We start from the raw sequence: 27,775 nt of genomic DNA on the forward strand, positions 1-27,775 counted from the left end.
TTCATACTCCAGTTGTTATATTTTTGGCTTAATCCTTTTTTCTATAGGAGCTTGTACTGTATATCCAGCTCCAGTGTTCTTTTGTACAATGCTCGTACAGTGTCTGTTCCAACCTATAAAAAGAGATTTTCATTATTCATTGGTGGGAGATGTATTCATGAACATACAAACACATAAATTATAACTGATTATGAAATGCTGATTCACCTCAGAGGTCACCCTACTACGCCTACATGTGGAGGGTCCAGTTTGGAAGGAATGCTCTGTATGTTCTGTGTATTCAGTAGGGCATAAATGCATTAGCTATTTCAATACAAATAACACTGAATTTGTAGTTGACCATTTTACCTCTGACTGCCTCTCAGAGCACCCAGAGATAGTATCCTCATCATGGTCATCTCCATCATGATCCTGATCAGCAGCAGCATCCTGATTGGTAATCGGGCAAATTGGATTCTTTGAAACATTTACAACAGTCCTTTATAAATCACTGGTTGTTTGGACCAGCAATCAACCGTGGCCAAATTTTTAAAATTAATTTAATTTAAATTTTATTTAAAGAATTACTGCACACTTTCTATAAATCTTATAAACTTCATTTTACTTCTTAAACATCACTATGTTCATCTTCTGTATGATATTTAACTGAAATTGCAGATCTGAACCAACAATGATTTATAAAGAAAAATCATGAAACTTTTTAGGGTGCCCAAAATATTTTTATACCGTTCAGGTCCATTGGAACACATAAAGTTCTCCACCAATGGAAAGGTGGCGATCCATGGAGAACACACACACACACACACACACACACACACACAAATAAGAGGTCTTCTTCAGATCGCACTTAGTCTGGAACCTCCCCCTCGACCGTACCGCCATAGGTGACCCTACCAGGAACCTAAGTTCCAGACGGCATCGCTCTCAGGTTCATTGGAACACACAAGATTCTCCACCAACGGCAAGGTGGCGATCCATGGAGAACACACATTCACACCCATTCACACACACACACACACACACACATTCATACAAACACACACATTCATACGGACACATTCATACACACACACATTCATACGGACACATTCATACACATGCAAATACACATATAGATACAAAAACCTACACAAACACATGCAGACATGAATACACATGCATACACATACAAACACACATAATTACATGAACTTACACATGCACATACATGCACACAATTTCAAACACTTAAAAACATACTCACATGCTTACATAAATGCATACATACACAAACACACAATTTCAAACACACATATACATACATACATACATACACACAGAAACAAAAACACACATATTTACATACATACAACTATGCACATAAAGACAAAAACAGTTGTGTGTACATGTGTTTGTGTATGTATATGTTTAAAACTGTGTGTATGTATGTGTATTACTGTGTGTGTATTTCTTTGTGTATCCTATTCGTCTATCTCTATATCTATGTAAGTTACGCAACTGTGGTTAAATCTAGAGCTCCGCCCATTCCCTTCTTTACTCTCCCACTCATTTACATAAAACTACACGAGAACCATAAACTCCTACAGCTAACAACTACCCTGCTGTGGCCATTTACCATCCAATCAGCAACATTTATCCCAAAAATGAAACACCCACCCTTCCCTTCTCCCACTGATCCTTCACTACGCCACAAGCTCTTCACAGGGGTCATCCGCTGAGCACCTCCCTTCATAAGCGTTACGCTGAACACCTCAGGAAGACTCAGCAGTGAATTCTGGCATCCCAGACTCACCCCCCTCCAAGCGCACGACATAGGAGATCACAGAATATTACCCACAACCTCCAGACCACTACTGTGTGCCTCAGCTCATTTACCAAAATTCTAACCCTGGAATGTATGTCTGTGTATGTATGTGTTTATGTATGTGTTTGTGTATGTATGTACAGCTCTACAGCCAGATCCTCTACAGATCACCTTTTCAGCTCTTTCTTGCTTTCCACCTGAAGCAGCTGAGCAGGTGCTGTAGCCATCCTCTCTGCATGAAAAGAAATAAAAAAACAAAGAACTAAGTAAGACATGGCGTAAAAAACATTAACACAGACATTGCATATACATGCACAAACAATACAACACAACAAAACAGCGGATTTTTATGATTCTATGCTGATCCTTTTGCTTTAATTAACACTGAAATCTAACCTTTCTGTTTGGAGCTGTCTCTCCTGGCCTGTGATGCTCCAACTCCAGGACCTCCACGTCGTTCTCCAGGTCGTCCTCGTCCTACAAGAGACAGAGACACAAAAATAAAGGGGAACTGTTGTACACCTTTACTGTTGTAGACAATTTACTAATAATTTCATTGCATAATGCTTGTCAAATATTTACATAATTGTATACGTAATATATTGTAAAATGCTTATCAATATTGCTGTGACTGCAGGAATGTCTAAAGTGTTTTGGACTAAATTATACCATGAATTAACATAATTATTATTAAATGAGATACAGTAAATGGGATATACAGGGAAGCTTCTATAGCTGACAGCAGGATTTAGTCCAAACTCTTACCTGTGCAGCTGGCACTGGCTCCAGTTCAGGCTTTGTGTCCTGAAGGTCCAGCCGGCGAGAGGGATCTGCCTCTTCTACCTGCACCAGGACTCGGCGAGGAGACCTGAAACGACACACAAAGGAGCTCCGAAAGTTGGTGACAGGGCGTTTCAGGGATCTGCGCTGTGTGTTATTGTTGGGTGACAGTGCAGTGTCTCCCTGACTGGATGGCTCCGGATGAGAGGTGGTGGTGAGGTCTGGAGCTGGAGCTTCTTCGCACTGTCAATGACAAAAACGAAACAATAGGAGATTATTATTCCTTTCACACACCTTTCTCACGGCTTCTTATAACAGGTTTCATAATGAATTGTAGATCTTTAATCATTTTAAGAAAGTAGAGAGGCAAAGATTATTTAGGATTAACTGCAAACTCTTACCTGTGCAACTGGACCTGGGAGATCAGGCTCGGTAGAGTCCAGCCTGTGAGCGAGGGCTGCCTCCATAACCGGCACCAGAACACTCCCAACACGCCGCCTGGGACAGGAAAGCTGCTATGGAGGGGAAGATGAAGGTTTTAAAGACACATATTAACAGATATTCAACAGATTTAAGGTGGTATTTGGTTTTGAAAGCAGCTGTATGACTGTGATGCTTCTCTGCATCTTAATTAATTGTTCATTGTGCTTTTCTCACCTTCTCAATGAGGGCTTTCAGCTTCCCCTCGAGGAACTTGAGCTGAACCCTCCTGAGCTCCGTCCAGGGGTCTGGCTCCTCCTGAATACAACTCAGGATTATATACACTGCAATATAAACTAAACACGCTGCATTTTTAGACAAATCAACAAAAACAGTTTGCTAGAGACTCACGCAAACAGGCAGGAGAGTGGGGGGGTCGCGGGCGCAGTGAGACTCCACCTACAATAAAAATAAATTCCAACCGTTTTTAAAAACAATACTCAACATATGTTGACATATGCAAGCATTTACAGTGTGTAAAACGTGACTGTGATGTTTTTCTGCATCTTAATTAATAGTTCATTGTGCTTTACTGACCTTCTGAATGAGGGCCCTCAGCTTCCCCTCGAGGAACTCATGCTGAACCCTCCTGAGCTCCATCCAGGGGTCTGGCTCCTCCTGAATACAACTCAGGATTATATACACTGCAATATAAACTAAACACGCTGCATTTTTAGACAAATCAACAATAACAGTTTGGTAGAGACTCACGCAAAAAGGCAGGAGAGTGGTAGGGTCGCGTGCGCAGTGAGACTCCACCTACAATTAAAATAAATTCCAACCATTTCTAAAAACAATAATCAACATATGTTGACATATACAAGCATTTACAGTGTGTAAAACGTGACTGTGATGTTTATCTGCATCTTAATTAATTATTCATTGTGCTTTACTGACCTTCTGAATGAGGGCCCTCAGCTTCCCCTCGAGGAACTCATGCTGGACCCTCCTGAGCTCCGTCCAGGGGTCTGGACCCTCACCCTGCCACTGCAAACAGGCAGCCCTCAGCTCCTCAGTGCCCTTCAGAAACATGGGGATAAAACCACAATTGAGGATTATATCCACTGCAGTATAAACTAAACAGGCTGCATTTTAAGGCAGATTAAAAATAAGTTTGAAAGAGACTTACACAAAAAGGCAGCAGAATGAAGGGGTCTCCTGAACCACCAGAAGCCCCCTGCAATAGAAATACATGCAATATGCTTTACAATCATTTAAAAAAATAGGACATAAAATATATACAAGAATTTACTGTCCCTGCTAATGCTGATATTGTGAGCAGCTCAGTAAAGATTTTAGAGCTTATTTGATGATATTTGTGAGCACATATACCACCCTTTATAGCACCCAAGCAAGGAACCCTTTCCAGACTGATACAGTTATTAAATAAAATGCTAATGTTATGCTAACTAGGTTAGGCTAGCTACTCATCACTTCCTCACACTCCGCCTGCAGAACTAACAGCTGCTGTAATTTATGCTGCTCCACCTCTAGTTTTATCTCTTCACTATATATCTGGTGTAAAATTAGATAATTGTTTACTAACCTCCAGGCGATGCTCTTCGCTACGCCAAAACTCCATGTCGGACCGCAGGGTGTCAGTAAACCCTCACCGGCCTCCGACACCTGAAAAACAAACTATATAAGATTAATAACAGACAATACGGACAATATACCAATAATATAATAAGTAAAACACAATAAAATTAATAAAACAGTAAATATGAAATAATAAAAGGGTTTGCTCTCGAAAAATCGCTGAATCTCCTCCGGGAAAAGCTGCAGCTGCTGCTGGTCTAGAGTTTACGCACTCTGTAAACCAAACAACCGTCCAATCTTCGCGCTGAACGCTGCCGCGCGCCGCGTCACTTCTGTAGCCATAGAAACGCGTATTTTATATATTTATTTTTAAATGCCATGAGTGTCTGACTGTAAAATATTGATATTTATAGCACAGTTATTAAAACAGTTTTCTCTATTATTGCGCAATTATATGTTGTGGTGAACCCTGGTGGCAAAGAACATTAAATTAACTTTTATAATAATAATAATAATAATAATAATAATAATAATAATAATAATAATAATAATAATAATAATAATAATAATCAGTGTGGAAAACTATTATTATTATTACTATTATTATTATTGTTAGAAATAGTAATTAAATAATTAAAATCTATGTACTAGAATAAAAGGATTTTTAAACGGTGCTGACTTTCTAATTTTTAAACGTGTCTGACTGTAAAAGATTAATATTTATAACATCGTTATTAGTGCATTATCTTAATTATAGTGCGATTATATGTTGTGGTGAACCCTGAAGGCAAAAAAACATTAAATTACGCAGAATTTTACTTGCATTACAAGTATATTAATAATAATAATAATAATAATAATAATAATAATAATAATAATAATAATAATAATAATAATAATAATAACAATAATATTAAGACCACATGTCCTGACGTTTATAAAAAATCTCTATGAAACGTAAAGTTACATTCTTTTACATAAAAGGACACCATCTTAAGAAGAGCTCTCAGTAGAAAAAATTAAAAAATAAAAGCACAGGAGAAAATGTAAATATACAACAGAATTGACATGCCAATACATAATAATAAGAATAAGAATAAACAATAATAAACAAATCTATTATTATGAATATTAGGTGATAACTAATCATTTTTGTCATATGTATATAATTCAGACATTGCGTGCATAATTTTTTCTAACAACAGTAACTGTAACATGGAGTAACATGTTTAGGTTGTAAAATCACAGTATAATAATAATTTACTTTTTAATTAAAAGTAATTTCCACAAATGTTGTTCTAGGAAACTATAGAGTGGGCTTGGGTTCATATTGGCAAATGTGTCCCCCCAATATCAAGCCCGCTCCTACGCCCTTGCTTGAGGGTGTCAATGTTGGCCTTCTGGACAGCAGTCAGGTCGGCAGTCTTACCCATGCTCGTTTAGACAACCTTTTCATGATATGCTAATTTTGTGAGTTTGTGTGTTTTTTTTTTTAGATATTTTGGGTTTTCATGAGCTGTATGCCAAAATCATCAGTATTAAAACAATAAAAGACCTGAAATATTTCAGTTGGTGTGCATGAATCTAAAATAAATGAAAGTTTAATTTTTATCATTTCATTATGGAAAACAATGAACTTTATCACAATATGCTATTTTTTTTAGAAGGACCTGTACAGTAAGTACTTTCAAATAATGATTTTTGTGTTTTTATTACAGTTAAGCATGAACTAACTTGTTTGTGTTTAACTAATTAGCACAATAATTAGCTTACACAATCATGTGGTAATACTCTGTGTAAACATAGGGGGTTGCCAGCAACAGCTTATTTGACAGAGCCCTTAAATGGCTCATTCTGAAAGGGACTGAAAAGTTTTTGTGTAAAGAACTTTATGAACATGTTTTGATTAGTCCATAGACTTAGTCTGACTAGTAGACCTAGTAGAACTTTTTAACTGTTTTAGTAATTATTAAATAAGCAATATATTTTCATCATTATGATACTATGCTACTATTAAAATGATACAGTTCTAGTGATGAATGAAAGCACAGATGGAGCCTCAGCTCTTTAGACTGTGAGGGTTTGATACTGTATGGGAGTGAATGGTTCAGAGCTATATGGAGATGAGTGTTTCGTTTATTTACAGGAGGTCTTTGTTCCTCTCTAAAACAGACTGTCGGATGAGTGCAGTTGGTTCAACACTTTGCTTTCTGTAACATCAACTGCCTCTGACACTTTGCAGTGGTGTGAATCAGAGACAGACATGCTGTGTTTATGAGAGCTGATGTGTACATGAGCCGACTCTCACAAACACGCCACATCAAAAGATCACTGCAATGTTTTATGAATTAGTTGGGTGCCTTTAAATCACCCTCATCTGGTGTGGTGTGTATGTGTGTGCAGGCATTCATGTGGAGGCCTGTGTGTGTGTGTGTGTGTGTGTGTGTGTGTGTGTGGATAGTGGACAGGTACTCTGGTGCCATCTGCCAGTGATGGAACTGAAATACAAATAATAAGAGCCCATAATGCATTGCAAGACTGCAGCCAATCAGACAAATGCAAAAAAACTAGGTCAGTTGAGTGCAGCGGTGTGTGTGTGTGTGTGTGTGTGTGTGTGTGTGAGAGAGCGCCTGCATTGTCTCCTTGTTTGATTGACTACGTCATAGCATTACAGCGTCTGATTACGTGACAGCTGATGCACGTGATGTTTCGATGTTTGATAAAAGGAAGAGCACCGTTTCCTCTCAGCTCTAAGGTGTGAGTTCGAGGCAGAGAAATTACAGAATTGCCTTTGTCTTTTGATATTTTTACATCATCATAATATTAATATAACAGGCCTGTGTGTTTAAATTTTATACATACAGTGTGTAACAATACAGCGCCCTCCGCCCCTAGATAAAATGTGTTAGAAGCCTCAAAATAATTTATTTTTTTTTATAGCAGAAGCATAATCTTACTCTAAAAAAAATGAAACAAGCAACCTTCAACTGAAGTGAATAATAATAATAAAAAAGTCCTGACTAAATATTCAGGAATAATCAAATTTTTCATAAAATGACCCCGAGAAAGTGAACGATATAGCAATTTGTGCTCTCGTTTTCTTTCATTCGAGTGAACGGTTTGCAATTTGTGTCAACGATTTCTGTAATTAGAGGGAACTATTTCTTTTAGTCGAGTGAAGGATTTTTATGTGCACTAAGAAAAGAAGCTCAGAGGGAAAGGAGCATTTTTCTCTCTTGAACTGTTTTAAGGCTGCTCTGATGATAATCAGTTATCTACAGTATATTTATTACCTGCTGCTTATTAATGCTCTTGTCTTACAATTAGATAATACAGTGATGCAGGATGACTGTATGTGTTATTAAAACCTGTGGAGATGCCACCACTACGGCAAAATCTGCACACTGTATTACCTAATTGTAACACAAGAGCATTAATAATTTTCTTAATGTGTGATTTTTTCCCCACCAAATAAAGGCACTAGAATTAAAACTTAGACTTAAAATTATATTATTAAAAAAAAAACTGATTAGAATCCAAAGAAAACTTCTTAACCAAGGGTGTCAATAATTATTGGGGCGAATATATTTTCTATATTACACATATAAAGGAATGTTAATCTTCACTTCAAAGTATTTTTTCTATGTTTTCTTTGATGTGAGGGTACTTTTTTGCCATGTCTGCAGTGCTGATTAAAACACCAAATTTTAATTTACCCCACCAACTTATTAGGACTCTATTACTAATAACGCCCTCAACACTAATAGTAGTAGTTCCGAAAATGTTTCTCAATTTAGGTATTTTAATGATTCATTTAGCTATTTTTATAAAAGTATCAAGCTTTTTAAATGTGTAAATGATTTCTCTGTCCCCCTTGTTCCATCTTCGGATAACTCCGCCCATTTAAGAAAATAAGCTCTCACATTAATGACATCACTGTAACACCTACACCTTTAAAATCAGCCTCTCCAGAGTACTAATAGGCTGACTCTGTCCCTCCCACACACATCAACTGATTGTAACGTAGAGGAGGAGGCAGGATGCAAATGCAAGTCTTTTTTATTATCCATATTCAAACTAACAAAGAAAAGAACACTAGGGAGTATATAAAGAAAAGGTAACTAAAACAAAACACTATGAAACAGAGGATAAACTAAAATACTGAACCAAACAAGCAAACTAAGCAAACAAAGAAACAAACTAAATAAAGCAAACCTGAAACACTGAGGACAAACAACACAGCAGGTCTGTGGCTAAACAAAACAGATAAACACAATCTGGACAGAGTAACATGACAAGTTTAGACAAAAAGCGCGACAAACTACAACGGAGCACATGGGGTATTTATACACAGGCACACATAGGGACACCTGTGGAGGTAATGAGGGGGCGGAGTTACAAATGAGACAGGAGGGGTTACAGATGACAAGGCGGGGCTAAGGCGGAGACAGGACCAAAACACAGTAGACCATGGCTGGGAAACATGACAGGTAAACAAAACAAGAGAACAGAGGACAGGAGCAGGAAGGAACCAAAAAAGGAAAGACACTGGACAGACACAGGCTAAGGTGTAACACTTATTACCTGGAGTATTTATACTGGTTCTCTCACTGGTTCCAGTTGCGAGATATTGACACACCCATGTCTTATTGAGCGTTGTTTACAGTGTTTGTCATTCCTGGTTTTTGATCTCTGCCTGCCCTTGGACAACTGTAAGATTTTTGTCTTGGGTTCTATTTCTGTTTTTTTTTTATCTCTGCCTGTTATTGACTACCATTTTGTTTTGTGTTGGACTAATAAACCTGCCTAAACTCTGATTGGTTTCTACAATCACATCAACCTTCACACTATTTTTATACTATTTTTCAAGGGACTGAGGACACCTGCTGCATGTTCAGCAATTAATCTCATTTAATATACTTTTTTGCTTATTATTGACCATATTGTATCTATACATAGCTGTGGTAAAGTTGAATCTGGCCACCCTCTCATTAAAATAATTTTAGAAAATCAAAATGTGGGCTTAGAGTGGTCCAGCTGACTAAGGCACTGCCACACATTTGATGACACATTTGAATTCTAGATCATGCTGCCTGCCATCAGCAGCCAGAGTCTGAGAGGGCACAGTTTGCCATGCTCTGTCTGAGTGCGTAGATGGCGCTCTTTTCTCTTATCACTCATCTCTCATCATAATTAAATAAATGATTCAAAAATCATGAGGAATTTTCTATGAATCATGAACAATCATTCAACAAAAGCTGATAGAACCACATAAACAAGAGATTAATTTACGCACCTTTATCAATAACAAGCTCTACAAGACCGTTACTAAGTATTACAAATAGCCAAAATTATGAAAAATCCTAAGAATTTTTTTTTTATCTTTTATGGCCAGAGAACACAGTATTCTAATAATAACTACAAGTACAGATCCTGATGTGGAGTATACTATAAATATTGGATAAATAATACATACACACATGAAATTTGTTTTACAAAAATGCCTAAGTTTGATCTTTTCTTAAAAGACTGCCTCACTTTTAAAAAAACATAATTTATAATAATAATAAAAATAATAATAATATGATGTATCCTGGTTATCCACATTTCTGTTATATACTGTTATATATAGTGTATTATTGTATCTGTTTGCAAACATTAAAAGGGGATTTACAGCATTCTGGATATTATCTAGTAAGTGAGTGGCTGAAACTGTATTTAAATAAAAATGAAAGATTATCTGGTTCAGAGGGAGTTTCTGCAGAGAATCTCTAATAGAGAGGAGAAGACTCACTTTAGAATTTGTTTATTTGACCACCAGAGGACGCTCCTGAGTGATTCCAAAATGAATAAGTTCCTAAGGAGCAAAATCAAATTTTCCAAGCGTTCTATCATTTTTATACTGACAGAATGTTTTAATTTCCTCAACACATAACAATATCACGTTTCGGAACAGCAGACACATTTTATAAAGCTTTTTACAACTTACTTTTATAAATTAGTTTTTACTTCATTACCATGCTTAAGTAATACTAATACTAAGTAATACTGTATCTGTATCTACTTGAGTTTTATTTTTACTTCACTACTGTACTTAAGTGCTAAAATGCTGTATCTATACACTACATTAGTATTTTGTTTTACTTTACAAGTGTACTAAAGTATTAAAATACTATATCTGTACTGTACTGGAGAATTATTTTTACTTCACTACTGTACTTAAGTACTAAAAAAACTTCTACACTGCTGTTTAATTTGACCCAGTGCCTGGTTAACTCTCCAATTAATATCCAAAATAATAATTATTCAAAAAAATATATTTTAAATATATTATTTTTCACTACATTGCTAATTATTCTATCAATATTTAGTGCAATCAGGATAATCATGGTTCAATCAGGATAATCACTTGTTTTTCAAAAAAAAAAATAAATAAATAAATAAAATAAACTACTTTACCACTTTTAAAAGACCAACATATTAAACATAATAGCTTTACATAACATTAAAACATTACATAGTTTTTGTTTATTGCAGAGGGTTATATATTGATTACACTAAATAAGGCAAGTTTTATACTGAAAAAATACTAAAACAATTATTTTTCCTAAATCTTCAAACTTTTAAACAGGTCAATTTGACCTGTAACATAACATGAGTGTATAGTGGATAGTGTCTCATTATACACTAACCTAACCTTGCAAAAGTACAATATGTAATTTGAAAAAAAAAAACAAACAAAAAAAAAAACTAAGAGACCAAATTTATGTTCTCTAATTTATTTTTCTGTTAATTTGAACTTATTGTAACTATGACTGAGAAGTTCAATCAACAATCTGTCCTGTTACCTTAATTCATTCTTAGATGTTATTTGTTTATTTATTATTATGAATTTTGGGAAAATCACTAGAATGTGCTCAGTGTCATCATGCTTTAGCATAGCTGATATTTAGCATATGATATTTATTTTCCATGTGTTTGTTAATTCTCTGCTAAAAACTTATTCCTGTTACTTTCAGTCCTGTTACTTATTACATAAAAAGTATACATTTGATCAATTTCAGGTTTGGGTTTCTTCTTGATAAGATGAAAATAGCAGTTAATATTTTTTAATACAAAACACATGCATATATAGTGTTTTTTGCATAAATATCAATTATTTTAACATGTAGTCAACCATTTATAAAATTGAGAGAAAATAAAAAGAATAAGTGGATCTGATTTTGAACATGCTTTTTAAATGTCACATGAGTTTTGGTAACAGGACTGAGAAAAATGTAACTTCTTTAGTTCAGAAACCTTGTAAAAAAAAAAAAAAGCTGCCTGAGTTTGACCAGTACATGTTTTAAATAGGTAAATATATGTGTTATTAGATTCTGAGTTAAAGAAAAATGTTTAAGTAATAAATACGTTTAATTTGGAAGAGTTACAACCAAGAAATGAAACACATTCAGTGGAATGGCCAATTATTTTTAATTTGTGTTTTTAGCTGTTTATCTTTATTCACGCGCATTCACAGCGCGCTCTCTCGCGGGCTCCCTCTAGCGGTGTACTGTTGTTACAAAGTGGCCAGTCTCCCTGTAATACAGTGGCGCTGGGGAGTTTCTGTAATTTCCCCACTCAGTCTTACTTTAGACTGTCAGAGAAACAGACGGAAAGCCCAGAAACAATCCATCACGATGCGGAACAGCGCGCTCCTCGGGTTCCTCTGCTTCTTTGTGAGTAAAATAAGAGTTTAATCTTTACAGAAGCTCAGTAAAGGACCTGGGCGAGCTTTATAATATAAATACAGTAGCTGTGAGATCCTACTCAGTTTCAGACTCAGTGTTAGCTGGTATCTCTCACTGATCCGCCCTGTGATTCAGTCTGAGGTTGTTTATCTCTGTTTTTAATGTTATTCTGTAAATTTAGACTAAAAACTAAAGCGTTGCTAAACGCTCTGTTGCCTGGTTATGATCCTATAATCTGAACTGGTTCTGAAATAAAGTTAATAAAAGTAGCTAACGTTACAGTATAAGGCACCGTTTGGTTTCACTTTCGTTTAGGGACTGACTCTAAATATGAAGTATATATCATTCTTCATCATTATATAACTAAATTATATAACTAAAATATTAAATCTAATGTTTAACTGTGAGACAGAGTATTACAGTATTAAATCCATATCCTTTATCAAGTAATATTCTTTAAATGTTAAGATGAGCTAAAGGTGTTGTTGACATGTGGGTCAGTCAGACTCTTTCTGTATCAGTTTTCAAGAGTCTTTTAAAGGTTTATGAAACAGTACTCACCGCTCTGTGGCTTCATCTGTTATTTCTTAAAAAAAGACGGAGACTTTTATTAGTTAAAGAGTTCTTTGTGTCTCTGTGTCTTTTTCTAGTTATTATGATGAAAGTGTGAATGTGCTGTGTGTAAGTGTGAAATTGCTGCAGTAGAGAGTGAAGTAACACGATCTGTTCCAGCACCGCGTTACTACAGACAAAAACTTTTGTAAATTTGCATTTTTTTAAATCTATTTCCAAACCTCTGTTTATTTCCATTACTACAGATGAGCTGTAAGCTGATAACCAATGAAGTGTTCGCTAAAAATCACCCAATATTTTCTTAAACAATATGCAATTTTTCCATTATACTTGTCCAATAACCAAATATATAGAGATTATTATATATATTATATATATGTCTGTATGTATGTATGTAATTTTCGCAATATAATGTGCACTTAAAATCCTTTAATTTTCCCAAAAATGGTCAGGTTGCGTCAGGTAATAAGGAGCAGTAAAGCCACTCCGCTGAAGTGCAGCGTTATACAGGAGTTTTAGTTTAGTTCTGCAGTACCGAGACTGGAGAAGTATTAGCATTACTCGCTAAGCACTAGCTCTTTTGAGGTTTAGAGGTGAGTATTTTTAGCCTGTAGCCTGTTGCTAACCCTGGCTAGCACTGCTGAAGCAGCTTTAGCATTACCCGCTAAGGTTTCGCCACTCAGTGGCTAGACATGCTAAATTAAAAGTAAAACAGGGCGACACCCCTGTTCCTTACTAGTGTCACATAATAATCTTGTGTATGAAAATAGACCAGAAAATAGATGTTTATTTTTGTATCATTTCCATGACTGGACCTGAACAGCAAAAAGGTAAAATGAGGGTGTTCTATATTCATCCATCTTTAACTCACCTGTTACTCCCCAGAAAAGAGTAAAAAGGTGGAACTGAAACAGAAGAGCCCCAACACCGTGACGACAATTTCTGTAATTAAAGACAAAAATAACTAAAAACTAACAGACCTGCGGAATAAAATGGCTGCTGGTTTCCTGCTTAAAATATAACATGTAAAATGTGCCTTCATGTTTGTACATTGATTTTCTCCCTCCAAAAAGCAAATAAACAATAACTGTTTAATAAACTAGGCAGTAGAACATACACTCTAAGAAATATAAGTACAGATTTGTACTTAAAAGAGTACAAAGCTTGTCGCTGGGGCTGTACCTTATATTGAGGCACAAAAAAGTACCTTTCAGTGAAAGTCCTTTTTTGTACCCATGGTTTTTGTGGCAGTAAAGATTATAAAGATTATAAACATTATCATCAACTAAATATGGCTCAAAAACTTGATGATACAAAATTGTCTGGCTTTCAAATTAAAAAATGTGCAATTTAAATATATATTGTTCATTAGTACAGTGATGCAGAATACTCAATGTACCTTTTGGCTGGTTAAATGGTACAAATTTGTACTTATTGCTGTTAGAAATGACTTTGTACTTCAGAGGGAACAAATCTGACCCTGTAAAGACCAATATTGTACCTTTGAGGGTACAATTATAAAGAGTGTACCTTCGAGTACAAAAAAGTACTCATATCGTACCTCTGTTTTTTAGAGTGTAGAAGCATGCTAAAAATATTTTTTTACCACCTTACTTAAAAAAATGAGCAAAACATTATTGTCAAAGCATTATCATAAAGTTCTGTATCTGTATTTCAGGACTATGTATGATGTTAATGATATAGTCTGATACTGCCCTGCAGGCACGTAACAGTTTTAGACGTTATCCTGACGTAAAATGTTTGTCATCTTATGTCATGACCAACATTCAACCTGAAATTAACATCTATTGAGGTGGGTGGCCAGATGGGAAAAATTTAGGTTAGTTTTTAGTTTAGTGTTTAGTAAAAAACAAAAAATCTGTAAACTTTTGTCTATTTTGTATTAAGTAATAATAATTAATAAATTCATAAGTAGCAGAACTAAATACCGTAACAAGCGAAATTTAGTGCATGCACATACTGTCCGTCTTTAAATCACCTGTTCCCTGTTGTTCCCAAGCAATGAGTAATATAAAATAAAAATAATAAAACATCTAAAAAATAACAAAAATATCTAAAAACTAAAACCTTGGTTATATTGCTGTTTGGGTAATGACTAGTAAAATCTACTTTATAAATTTGTTTTTTAACGGTAACTAAAACAGAATTTGACACTGAGAAAATACCGCGTTGTTTTATTAGTTTTATTAATAGCTCTGACACCTGGAGGACAGTTTCCAGGTTGTTCCTCATGCAATTTTTTTTTCAGTAAACCTGTGATCAGATCACTTCCTGGAAGTGTTTAAAAAAAATCCCTGAACATATTTCCCCATAGCACTGCACAGAAACAGGCAGCAGAGGGTAATTTCAGCTCAGGCAGACTCTAAAGTAATTACATCAGATAAGTTAATAACATCAGATAATGAAAATGAAAGCTCATGAAGGTGTGTCACAATGCTGGAACTTCCAACTTACATCTACACTGTGTTTTAAATTATTTTGCAAGTGATATTTTCCTAAATGGTGAATGCAAATGACAATCAGTATAATTTGTGTTATGACCTGTTAAGTATAAACTGAAAATGCACTGTTTCACATTATGAAGCAGGCCACAGGTTTCAAGCAATATGGCAAAGAAACAGAATCTCTCCTTTTTTAAAATAAAAAAAAAACTGAACCTTATAGATTGTTTGTCAACATTTTATCTGATTCATTTTAGACCCACTGTAATTAATTTTGATTGTAGTTTTAGTGGATTTTTTGCTTTATTGTTCATGTATACTCTGATGTTTTAAAAATCGTGTGGTCATTAAAATTTGCCTTGAAGGCATGGAAAAGTCATGAGAAAATCATGGAAATTTATTGGTTAAAATGTGTATGAACCCAGGCTTTTTTGGATTACTGCTGGAAGTAAGATTTCATTCTTTTCAGCGAGAACAATGTTATCCAATCTAAAAATACCTAAACAGAGCATCAACCATCATTCCAGAGAACACAGCTCTTCCACAGCTCCATCCTGGGAGGCTTTATACGAGAGTGTAAATACTTTATATGAGAGTTGGGTGTATTGTGTCATTGTGTCAGCTGAATGTGTTTGTGATTAGTAGAGGTGTGCACAGACATTTGCTCATACTGTTTTTATTCCTTCTTTTTCTTTGTAGTGGGGCATCATCTGTTCAACGGAGGGTGTGAACATAATAGAGATGCTCCGCAGGAAACGCCAGGCGTGTGAAAACGGCACCTACAAACATGGGGAATTAGAGTGCTGTCTCTGTCCTGAAGGTGAGGTGCAGAAATTACCAACACAAGCAGAAATAACAGTGTGGGTAATTGGTGAAATCAGTAGGAACTATGTCTGTCTGTCTGTCTGTTTGTCTGCCAGATCAGTTTTCAGATGTGTAAATAGATTGGGTAGACTGATGTAATCAAAAGTCTCTAATCATGAAGACAAAGGATATTATTTTTGGTCTCCCTCAGGAATCAAACATTAATTAAAGGATCAATAAAAAGTATATAATATAGCCGCAAGCGGCAATCATCGGGTTCAAGCACCAACTTGCACAATGGTGCCTACTGGAGCATTGAATGGTGATGTGTAAGAAGGTCTAATATGATTGGAGATGCCCTGTCACATTTAGAAATTATCAAGTTTTTCACCTGTTATTAATGTTGAGCAGAGGCCTTTCAACCTGATCAGTGCTTAAATTCACATGTAAATCTAGTGAACTTTGTAGGATATTCATTAAGTGAGTTAGAACTAGTCAAAAGGTGTCTACATGTTATTGGTATTGATCAGGTGGCTTCAACCAGAATGTTCACAAAGTGGTATTCAGATTGACCTTTGAACCTTTGCAGAACAAGCTGAAATGTTTGACCAAACAAGTTTAAATTAACACAAAGGAGTGAATGTTCTGATATGACATGTAATTACGAAGTTATTATAAATCTAGTTCTGAATTAAATGGCGCTTCATCAAGCACCAACTAGCACAATGGTGCCTACTAGAGCATAGGATGGTGATGTGTAAGAAGGTCTAACACAATTGGAGACATTCTGTCACATTTAAAATGATCAAAAGTCTTTCACCTGTTATTAATGTTGAGAAGAGGCACAAAGGAGTGAATGTTCTGATATGACATGTAATGTCAAGTTATTCTTAATCTAGTTCTGTATTAAATGGCGCTTCATCAGAGTGATATTGTACAGAGGTCTTTAACATTGTGAGATTACAGCAAATACTGCAGAGTTACAGCAATTTAGGTTAGAAATTCCAAGGACGCACAGATTGCTTGATGCCTGGAGAGTATTGTATGTGAAATTTTCACAAATGTTTTTAATGAACATTTACCTAGAGACTCTACAGTGTGCAGCAAGACTGAAATGGAGGTGATAGGCCAAATATCCAGAGAGTAGTTTCAATATAGCTATTTTCAAACAATTAGCAATTATGAATGAACAAAGCACTTTTTAAACATAGTTGTATTGAGAAATTTGTCAGAGCCACTGTACTAAATATGGCAAAAACAATTAGATGTCAAAATAGTACAGCATGATTGACATATACTCGTTTTTTTGGAACAGCGCCCCCCAGTGGGCGGATTGTTTCAGCACTTTGCAGGTCACTACAGTGTCTCCACATGAACATAACTGCCAAATATCATCCAGATTGGGCAACATTCAGCCTGCCAAAATGTCTGCTGAATGCTGATTGGCTGATGGTGTTCAGCCATGTTGATTGATTAAGTTGCCCTTTGAACATCCTTTAGAGGCTGTATGATAGATTCTGCATGCAAAGTTTCAACTTGCTAGGTTGCACGGTTGCTGAGAAACAGTGCTCCAAATTTACCTCTTGAAGTGAATGGGGCATATATCCGGAAGGACTAATTTGCATATGGCGGCCATATTGTTTACATATTTCAACTTTTTCTTAATGAATATTGAAGCGCATGCTCTCACGAGTGTTTTGATACCAAACATATTGATACATTTGATACATTTGATACCAATTCCTAGGACTAGTTTGCAAAAGTAGGTTTTGCATATTATGCAAATTAGCACAAAATCTATATAGACGGAAGTGCATGGTCCAAATTGGAAAGTTGTTGGTATTGACCCAAGGAATCCATCAAAAAAAGAATTTTGAATGTAGGTCTTATGGTTTTTGAGTTATTGAGAAAATTGTGAAAAATGAATTTCCTTGTTTATAGCGCCACCACTTGACCAATCGGTGCCATTTTTGTTGTCCACCGAGATGCACTGATCCTACATCTACCTACCAAGTTTCATTTCTCTATTTTACAGGAGAAAAAGAATAATAATAATAATAATAATAAGAAGAAGAAAAATCTTAGCAAAAACAATAGGGTTCTACGCACCTTCGGTGCTTGAACCCTAATTATTTATTTCTCATAACATGATCAGGATGTATCTTCAGATATTAAAACATGATGAGCTTTAGTCAGTATATTCTTATTTAAACTGTGTGGTACGTCATAGTAATCTGTGTGGGTTGTGACCTCAGAACCTGCCCACAACCATTTCCCCAATTCCATTTTCACACTCAGGGTTGCCAGGTATAGACAGCAGCTTGCTATTTTTTTTTCCTGAACAGGTAATCACTGGGCTTCAGTACGGTCGTCGCTTGCCGTTGTGTTTCAATTCGGCAACTCACAGCTTTGTGTCTGTTTGTGTTTGGAAACTGGATTCTCATAGACACTCTCTTGCATTCATTACTGAATGTTCCTTTAATAAGTAGGAGTTTAGTCTAGTTATGTTGTATAAATATTTTGGGGGTATACATCGATACAGCACCATACTGGAGTAGTCATATGGATTTTGTGGATTTTAATTTACTCTTTTTGGAGGTTAAGATCATGTGGTTATCAGTAGGATTTAATGTTGTTTTATATTTCAGTAAATAAAAGCATGAAATATTGTATCACTATATGGCAGACGTCCCAAGGCTCCCGAAAGTTGCAGGAGTCTACCACATATCAATAACAGTTCCCTGATTCCTGCAAGTCAGATAAATCTCCCAGAATCTTGAACGAGTGGCCCAAGAGTGAACACAAATATGCACACAGGTGACAAAATGTTTTCCCAAAAACTCGTGTGTGAAAAAGAGGGAGAGAGAGAGAGAGAGAAAGGTGCTCCCCTAGTGTGCATATTCAGGAAGCTCATGCAAACAGAGAGAATTCTGATTGGCCTGCTCTCTACAAAGAGTATGTCAGTGAGTCAGCTAATCAGTTTTTAGTATGGACAGGCAGTGTTTTTTTCGCCTCCTGAATGGTTCAGTAAATAAGAGAAGGAGCATCGTGGCTTCCATCAAAACTAATTTTACCTCAGCCTACTCTAAAGTATATCCATGTCTGGTAAAAATAAAAAACAGTGAAAGTCTTGCCCTCTGCACAGTACTAAATGATTGCAAAATGCACGTTGAGGTGAGTAAATGGGGGAGGTGGTGTTGTCAAAGTCCAGTACCTCCTTAAAATTAATTTTGGCAACTTAGCGAGTCTGATATGGTTTGCCGCCTATGCAGTGAAGTTGAAGACTTGGCTGTTCAGACTAATACAAATTAACTCTTGTAGGCCAGGGCCCAAAGGATCACTTTTAGGCAGTATATAAGAATGTAATGAAAATATTAGAAAGGAGCATATTGTCTAATTCAGTGGTCGACTAAGGCGGCCAAGCATGAAACATCTGGCCTGTGAAACTTTAGTTTCTACGTTCTTGTTTTGGGACCACCTGGACTTGGGCTCCCTATCTCCTTATAAGGGCATTTTTTCCCAGCCTTGTCTAGAGCTGGGCGATTAATCGATTTTATTGATTAATTTGAATTTACAGTTAAGTACGAGTTATTTTCACCACCGACGCTCCTCTGTGGGCTCCTGTACCGGTCCTCGCTGTAAGGTGTGTTTAAACCGATTGCTTCTAAACGAAGCAGCACGACATTTTTTATCTCTACACTTTAAACAGAAGCATACAGCGGAGTGGAAGAAGAACTTTATTTTTTAAGTTTGAGGGTGCATTGTGTCAGTACCTAAACTTCTACCTTTGCTTGTTTCTGGTTGCACTTTAACCAAAAAGGGGACATTTAAGTGAAAACTAAATAAATAAAAACTAGTTTTTAACCATTTTTTAAAATCATTTTTATTTTTATTTTTAGTAGGGAAAATTTTTTATTTAAATCTAAAATCGGATAAAAAAAAAAATCGAAGATTTTAGCTCTAGCCGCGTCCCATTTCACTAGCCGGGGCAGCGGTAGTGTAATGGACCGCGACCCTGATGACACGTTTTCGATCCTGCATGATCAGCGGTGTGTTTTTTTTTTTTTTTTTTTTCCTTTCTTCTTCCTTACCTCTTAGAGGTCAACTGTTCTGCAGTTGGGTTCAAAAAACAGATTTTTTTGTGGATCGCCACGTCTTGGAAAATATCTGGCCCATGGCCAAACTTAATTGCAGACCCCTGGTCTAATCCAACATGTATTGCACAAAGTATATGCTCTTTTGCCATCAAATAGACTTGTTATACATTTAGAGTAAGTCCATGATTAGAACACAGTGTAGTTATTTAATTTGGGTGTAAGGGTATAAAAGGAATATGAATTGTGTTAATGTGTTTTCTTTGTGTTGTTTGTGTAATGTGTGTAGTATGTGTTTATAATACTGATGATACTGTGCTTGTAGTAGAGCTGTTGTGGGATGTAAGACAAATTTTAGATAAAAAAAACAGACAATAAAACCTGTGTTGTATTTTATGGAACTATATTGCAGGTTTTTACCTAAAGGAGCACTGCACTACGTCAGGAACTTCAGGAAGCTGTGAGCGATGTGAGAAAGATTATTACAGGGATCGTCCGAACAGCAAGGAAAACTGTGAACCTTGTACAGTCTGCCATGAGAAATGTAGGTGTACTTTTTCCCTTTTTTCCTGCATTTTATGATATTCGCTCTGGAAGCCATGAACTTCCGCAGTAAAGAAAAATCTAAATAGCACCAAATGATTGTTGTGTTGTCTGAGCCAATCATAGTGGTATTTACTGGTTGGGTACTGTTGATCTGAACAACCAATGATTTATAAAGGAAAATCTTGAGAATAATTAGGGGTGCCCAAATTTTTTCCTACCTAAATTGGTTAATTAAATACATACAAAAATATAATGTAGTAAAATAAATAATTAGTAAAAAAAATAATGCTTGTTTATGAATTATCTATATACATATTCATTATTAATATTGATAATAACAATGTTGATGTATGTCATAAATAAAAATGTTACCTAGTCTAGTGTTTAACTGTTCTATCTGTTCATCCTAGTGGGATCATAGTTAGACGTCCAGTTAGACGACCTACTCTAATTGTAGTAATGCCTGTTGTGATCTGTATCTGCTGATACTGTTTTAAACTCACTGCTGTTCTGTATGTTGTAGCTAACCGGAGGGTAAAGAAAGAATGCACACCTAATTCCGACAGAGTCTGCACCTGCCTAGAAGGTCACTACTGCGACCAGGGAGATAAATGCACAGTCTGCCACCGCTGCGACCAGTATGTACTGAAACCAGAAATACATAAGCATACAAAAGTTTGTAAATGTAGTAGTGTGTGTTTTGCTTTGATTTGCTAATGTATATAGTAATATAGTAATTAAGAAAATATCTTGCACACCAACGACATACCACATTTGTCACACTATAAGGCACACTTAAAATTATTTTAATTTGCCCAAAATATGACAGTGGACTTTAAAATCCGGTGCACCTTATGTATGAATTTTACCAGTCAGGTATAAAGGAGCAGTAAAGCCACTCCACTGAAGAACAGAGTTATACAGGAGTTTCAGTTTAGTTCTCCAGCACAGAGGCTGGAGCAGTAATAGCATTAGCTGCTAACCGCGTTAAGTTCTAGCTCTTTCGCCGTTCAGAGGTGTAACACAGTGGAGGCAGGATACAAATGCAGGTCTCGTTTATTTTCCATATTTTAAAAACTAAACTTACACAAAACAACAGGATAAAGGTTCAAACAAAGAGAAATCAAACCAAAGACTAGGTCTACTAAGACAGGGTACAAATACTAAGATTAGAGCTTACATAAAGACAGAGGGTCACACACACAAAAAGTACAGCTGAGAACAAAGGAGCACATGGGGTATTTATGAACAGGCACAGACACCTGTGAAAGTAACGAAAAGGGCGGGGTTACAAATGAGACAGGAGGGGTTACAGATGACAGGGTTGGGCTAAAGCAGTCACAAGACCAAACACAAAACAGAGCCATGTGCTTTACATGGAGCACATGGGGAGGTAAATAAAAAAAAGAGAACAGAGAACAGGAGCAGGATGGACTTAAAAAAAAAGGAAAGACACGAGACAGACACAGGCTAAGGTGTGACAAGATGTGAGTATCAGACTGTAGTCTTCATGTTTACCGTGTTAAAAACAGCAACGTGGGACAAACGGCTAGCTAATATCGCCCAGGCTTACCAGAACACTCAGGGTTAGTCAGCCTAATCGCTAGCAGCTAATGCTAATGCTCCAATCTAAGCTTACTGTACATAAACGGAAGCTCTTTATTCACCCAAATAAACCGTTTTTAGCATCCAGAGCTCTTTTTTTTTTTTTTTAGGAATTACAGTTTTATTTACTTAACTCAGCTTTACTTAACTTAGTTACCACCCCACCACCACGACCCAGTGACGAAACCTGCTGAAGGAAAACATGGTTCCATCCCTGTTCCTTACTAGTGTTGCATAATGTGCCTTATAATCCGGTGTGCCTTATATATGCAAATAGACGTTCAGTGCGCCTTATAGTGCAAAAAACATGGTACATATGAACACAGTTTTATACATCTGATCACTTTTATTCTTTTCTTTTATTCTGTCTTGTTTTTTAACAGATGTCAGGATTCTACTATAAAGGAAGCTTGCACTGCCACCAACAACACAGTGTGCAAGGAAAAGGAAGGAGGTGTGTCTGTCTGTTCACTACAGCATGCAGTTCATTTCACCAGCATCTATCAGTTAAAATACTACATTAGTATTTGAGTCAAAAGGATAGATCAGAAAGTTAAGAATTATTTTACTGAGTATGATGTAAATGTTTCTGTGGGAAACAAGTACAATAAATATAAAAATAATACAAAAACAAAAATGTGCTTGGGTCTTAATGTCTCTTTTTCAAAATGCAAAAAGCTGATTTTTTTTAGGGATTTTTAGGGACCTAGCACATTTTCTTATATAGCATATAATTAAAACCTTCATATTAATGAAAAAATAACAAACTTCATCATTTTGTAGCACAGCCAGCCAAAGAGAGAGGAAAGAGAGAAGACATTGACAGACAGACAGGCAGACCTGAATAATTGCCTGAATAATTCATAAATAACAATATTTACAATTCGCTTCAGTTAGTTTTTAATGGCTTTTAATTACATATATATGATATATATGGCAAAGTGAGATTTGCACTGGTTAAAATATGCATAGGTGTACATAAATCAAAAGTGACAGAAGCAGAAGAAGTTTAATCTAGGGAAAAGTGAAGAGTAAAAGAAGTTATCTGTTACACTAATATTAGTCATATAATCAGGTGAATCACTAGTTTAATTAGCCAGACTGTTTTTTAGCAGGGAGATGTAAATATATAGATTTGTTTAGGTGCTGCTCTACTTCAGACAAGTTCCCAAAGGCATTCTCTCATCACATTTCTGCCTAGCTGTTTTACAAACCCTACAGTGCATTACATTTTATTTTTTTACATTTTGCTTTATTATTTTTTGTAGTTTTAGGTTGGTATGTTAATTTTTTGAATTTAATCGATTAATTTGATTTTGATTAATTTATTTTAATAATGGGGCAATTTGTAGCATCTGCATATATTCACCAAAACAAAGTTTGATAATTTATGTATCAGGGATACGCAGGTTGCCTGTATAAAAGAATCTTACTAAGTAAGACTGGTTAGAAAGTATTTTTTAGCTGTTGTAACTCACTCTCTCCAGCAGAAGCACTAGTCAGCCCTTTAAATGCCCTTTTTTAAAAGCAGTCTGTGAACCTCTTGACATGTTTTGTTTGCTTACCAAATTACCAGACACTGAATTAAACAACACTAATGTCTGTTTTTATCTATATATTTGCAGAGTCCAATGTGGCAGCCATTGTGTTGCCCATAGTGTTTATAATAGTTATTATTGCTGCTGCTGTGGTTACGTACTTCAGGAAAGAAAAGAAGCATTGTTTTAGTGAACCACCCACTGAAACTGACACTGAGGTAAGGACTCATCACTCACTGTAATATTAACATATCATGTCTTTTTCCATGTTCTTTAATTGTACAGTAATTATTATTTTTCTTTTTATGTAGGTGCAAGACATTCTACAAGGTATGTTTGGTCTCTAAAATTTTATGAAAATGAAATGTTTGATGAATAGGCAAAAGAAAATTATTTAGGAATGACATACCATATTTTTTGGACTATAAAGTGCACTGGATTATAAGGCGCACTATCAATGAACCGAAAAGTGCTAGACTGAGGAATCACTGAGTGTTCCGGTACACCAGGGTGCTGTCAGCTAGCGGTTCATCCCGTGTAGCATACACAAACTACAGTCTAATATACTTAGTGCTGGAGAAACTTCACTGAAAACTTCACTTTTGTAACGCTGTACTTTAGCAGAATAACTTTACTGCTCCTTAATACCGGACTGGTAGAATTTATACATGAGGCTCACTGGATTATGAAGCACACTTAGGATTTAAATTAAAGGATTTTAAGTGCGTCTTAATGCCCCAAAAATATTGTACATGTGTAATTGGAAATCTTCATACAGTGATGCTTGAAAGTTTGTGGAATCTTTAGAGTTTTCTATATTTCTAGATAGAAGTAGATAAACAAATAAGTTAAACAGATAAGACAACAATGTTATGCTTGTTAGTTTATTTATTGAGGGAAATTATCCAATATTACATACATGTGAGTGGCAAAGTACAGGGGTTGGACAATGAAACTGAAACAACTGGTTTTTGACCACAATAATTTATTGTCCTGACGGACAGTTCTGGTGGAAACAGGAGAGTTGAGGTGCTTATTGAATTTTGATTTGGGCAGCTGTGGTTTTATGTTTTTTGGATACAATCCGGGTTAGCACCCGAACATCCCTTTCAGACAGCTCCCTCTTGAATCCACAGTTAATCCTGTTGGATGTGGTTGGTCCTTTTTGGTGGTGTGCTGACATTACCCTGAATACTGTGGCTCTTGATACATCACAAAGACTTGCTGTCTTGGTCACAGATGCGCCAGCAAGACGTGCACCAACAATTTGTCCTCTTTTGAACTCTGGTATGTCACCCATAATGTTGTGTGAATTGCAATATCTTGAGCAAAATTGTGCTCTTAATCCTGCTGATTGAACCTTCACACTATTCTAATCATGAATTGGCTCAGCTAACATTACTATCCTTCCCCTTTACATTCTGTATCTTTCAGCTTGATAACATACAGTTTGTTTAGATACTAAACTATACATGTTATGTGGTGGTCTATCCTGTGGGGTCCTGAGCATTGACGAACAGAGTAAAAGGAGAATAATAATAAAGTATGCACAGAAATAAAAGGACTGTGGGAATAATGGGTGTGAAAAACCTATGTCTATATTTAAGGTTACAACCGTGATGTGTTGAGTAAACAAGCTAAACCTTTAAGGAACCTTAAAGCTTCATTTAACTTGAAACCTTTAGAGGGAGAGAAAACTTCTTAAGATAACACCTTAACTTTCCTCTGTTTTCTTTGCTGTTTGCTGTACAGATGTGGATTTAACACCTGTGCTGTCGGACATCTCTAAAAAACTGGGCTGGCGAGTAGTAAAGGAAGTGACCCAACCTTTGGTGACTTCCGTTGACATTGAGAATGTACAGGGTGACTACCCTAAAAATACAGAGGAGCAGACCGAACAACTCCTGAGGATATGGCACGAGAAACGTGGATTATCAAAAGCCTACAGTGAACTTGTCAAAAATCTCAAACAAAAAGGTTACAAGGTAAAAGCCACTGAGGTGAAACGGATTGTTGAAGAACACCTAAAAAACGTGGAGTAATGAAAGAATGAAAAATTAAAATCTGTAGAGTTTATGCAGAAATCTGTAGAGTTCATGCAGAAATATTAAAATACTCTAAAGATATTGTTTGATATTACTACATAAATTTTAAATATGCCCTGGATGAAAAAATATATTTTGAGTTCGGTACATTCAGAGGAAGATCCAGTGCAGCCAAAACAGAATTGGAAATCAGATGAATATGGCGTTGTTGATACTGGAGAGCAGCCTGTCACCTCCAGACTCTGCTAGATATGAAAATATGGGATGCTACAAGAACCAGGCCTCATTATCAAAGGTTTTCTGTGTGAGTGTCTGGGGAAGATTGTCCATTGCCTTTTCATTCAAAACAAACTGCACTACCTCATTTGGGAAAGCACTGCCTTACTTGGTAATAGGGAGAATTTTGTAGAAGTGGATGTGAGGCTCCATCAACTGTTCCTCACTCCTTATTTTTTAAAACCCAATGTTTTCCAAGTTTAGCCGAGTCAATTAACTCTGTGCCATCTACCCACCTGGAGAGGGCATGGGGCAATTAATTGTGCTCTCTCAGGCTCCAGCTGCTGATGGCAAAGCAGCTTTGGGATTCAAGTTTGTGGTCTTCAGGCAATAGTGTCAGTGCCATGGTCTTCCAAGCCACCAAAAGCCCCACTTCTGTTCCTTTGATTTGTTTTACAAATATTTATCAGATTTTAGAGACATATCTTAAAAATGTGGACACAGTGTGGGTTTGCTGTTCACATGTTCACACAGAAACAAATCTGTCGAATATAAAAAATAGAGCCATTTTAGCTGTATTAAAGATTTGTTTCACTTTTTTGTATGTATATATTTACTTGCTTGTTTATACAGAATATGTATATGGATGCCCCTTAATTGCAAGAAATGATAGACAGACAGACAGATACCTATATGTATAGGTACATAGGTATGTACACATATCTGCATGCTCATCCATAATTGTGGTTGAGTAAATGTAAAAGCAAATGGGTTGTGAATGCTTATTGATCAGAATGGGTTTTGAAGGCTTGCCAGTTTGGCATTTATTGCCAGCTTTGTGGGTAAAAGTGGTTTGAGCAGAAAAAGGTGAACTGAAAAGTATTATGCAGGAGGTTTTAATGTTATGGCTGATCTGCATGGTCTTTTTTGCTTCAGAATTACAATTTCGCTATAGGTTTGGGGTTATGTGCTTCAAATGTTTATCTTTTGGGTTCACTTTTTAATGTTTTATACTCTGTTAAAATAAAGCAGATCAGGGGCTTTATTTTAGTGATTTTAGCTTGATTTAGGGCGTGTCAGTGTGTCTTTGCTATCATAACTACTGGAAAAGGACACATTGCGTGGCCCGAAATGCACAAAAGGCATGTACTAATTCTCTTAATTAATCATGGGTGTGTTTCGGGCATAAAATGCTTTTAAAACCAGGTGTGCTCTGAATTTGGCAGATTGCTATTTTAACAGTGCAGCTACCTGGGTGTGTCCAGGACTTCTCAGCAGTGAAAACTAACATGCTTGTGCACCCTCGTTCTTTCTGTTTATTGTTTATGTTTATTGTTTATTGTGCGTCTATTTAACTTTTCATTTTAATGTAAGATTACTATTGCTTCTTGTTTAATATAAACAATGCTTGTAAAGTTGAATGGAGCTATTTTGTTACATCTTCAAATTAAAATAAAAATAATAAAAATGTTTTATGTTTTATGTACACAATAAAAAAGTTGTACGCGAGATTACAATACATTCAATATTACAATACAAGATTACAATATTGCCCAGCC

The 27,775-nt window shown here is 36.0% G+C and overlaps 2 protein-coding genes across 4 annotated transcripts; one reads left to right on the forward strand and one right to left on the reverse strand.

Annotated features, from left to right (window-relative positions):
* Positions 1 to 1,255: 1,255 nt before the first annotated feature.
* On the reverse strand, positions 1,256 to 4,847 carry LOC111193934 (uncharacterized). 2 transcript variants are annotated; one of them, XM_049463493.1, is made up of 11 exons: positions 4,611 to 4,847; positions 4,194 to 4,241; positions 3,962 to 4,084; positions 3,776 to 3,823; positions 3,602 to 3,682; positions 3,416 to 3,463; positions 3,242 to 3,322; positions 2,986 to 3,099; positions 2,570 to 2,827; positions 2,201 to 2,281; positions 1,257 to 2,036 (listed from the first exon to the last, which is right to left on the reverse strand). In XM_049463493.1, exons 1-11 carry the CDS (start codon positions 4,644 to 4,646, stop codon positions 1,980 to 1,982), a joined length of 975 nt encoding a protein of 324 aa, XP_049319450.1. In that variant the 5' UTR covers positions 4,647 to 4,847; the 3' UTR covers positions 1,257 to 1,979. The 2 variants fall into 2 exon arrangements, with proteins under 2 accessions (XP_049319451.1, XP_049319450.1); XM_049463494.1 differs by lacking the exons at positions 3,602 to 3,682; positions 3,776 to 3,823 and having other exon boundaries at positions 1,256 to 2,036.
* A 7,350-nt stretch (positions 4,848 to 12,197) lies between these two features.
* Positions 12,198 to 27,725, forward strand: fas (Fas cell surface death receptor). Of its 2 annotated transcripts, none has more exons than XM_007244582.4 (8): positions 12,198 to 12,321; positions 16,068 to 16,188; positions 20,679 to 20,810; positions 21,336 to 21,450; positions 22,801 to 22,871; positions 24,043 to 24,173; positions 24,267 to 24,285; positions 25,708 to 27,725. In XM_007244582.4, the coding sequence occupies exons 1-8, from the start codon at positions 12,283 to 12,285 to the stop codon at positions 25,995 to 25,997; spliced, it is 918 nt and encodes a 305-aa protein (XP_007244644.3). In that variant the 5' UTR covers positions 12,198 to 12,282; the 3' UTR covers positions 25,998 to 27,725. The 2 variants fall into 2 exon arrangements, with proteins under 2 accessions (XP_007244644.3, XP_049320064.1); XM_049464107.1 differs by having other exon boundaries at positions 24,043 to 24,165; positions 24,265 to 24,285.
* Positions 27,726 to 27,775: the final 50 nt, after the last annotated feature.

This window comes from Astyanax mexicanus, chromosome 14 (assembly GCF_023375975.1).
Source record: "Astyanax mexicanus isolate ESR-SI-001 chromosome 14, AstMex3_surface, whole genome shotgun sequence".
NCBI lineage: Eukaryota > Metazoa > Chordata > Actinopteri > Characiformes > Acestrorhamphidae > Astyanax > Astyanax mexicanus.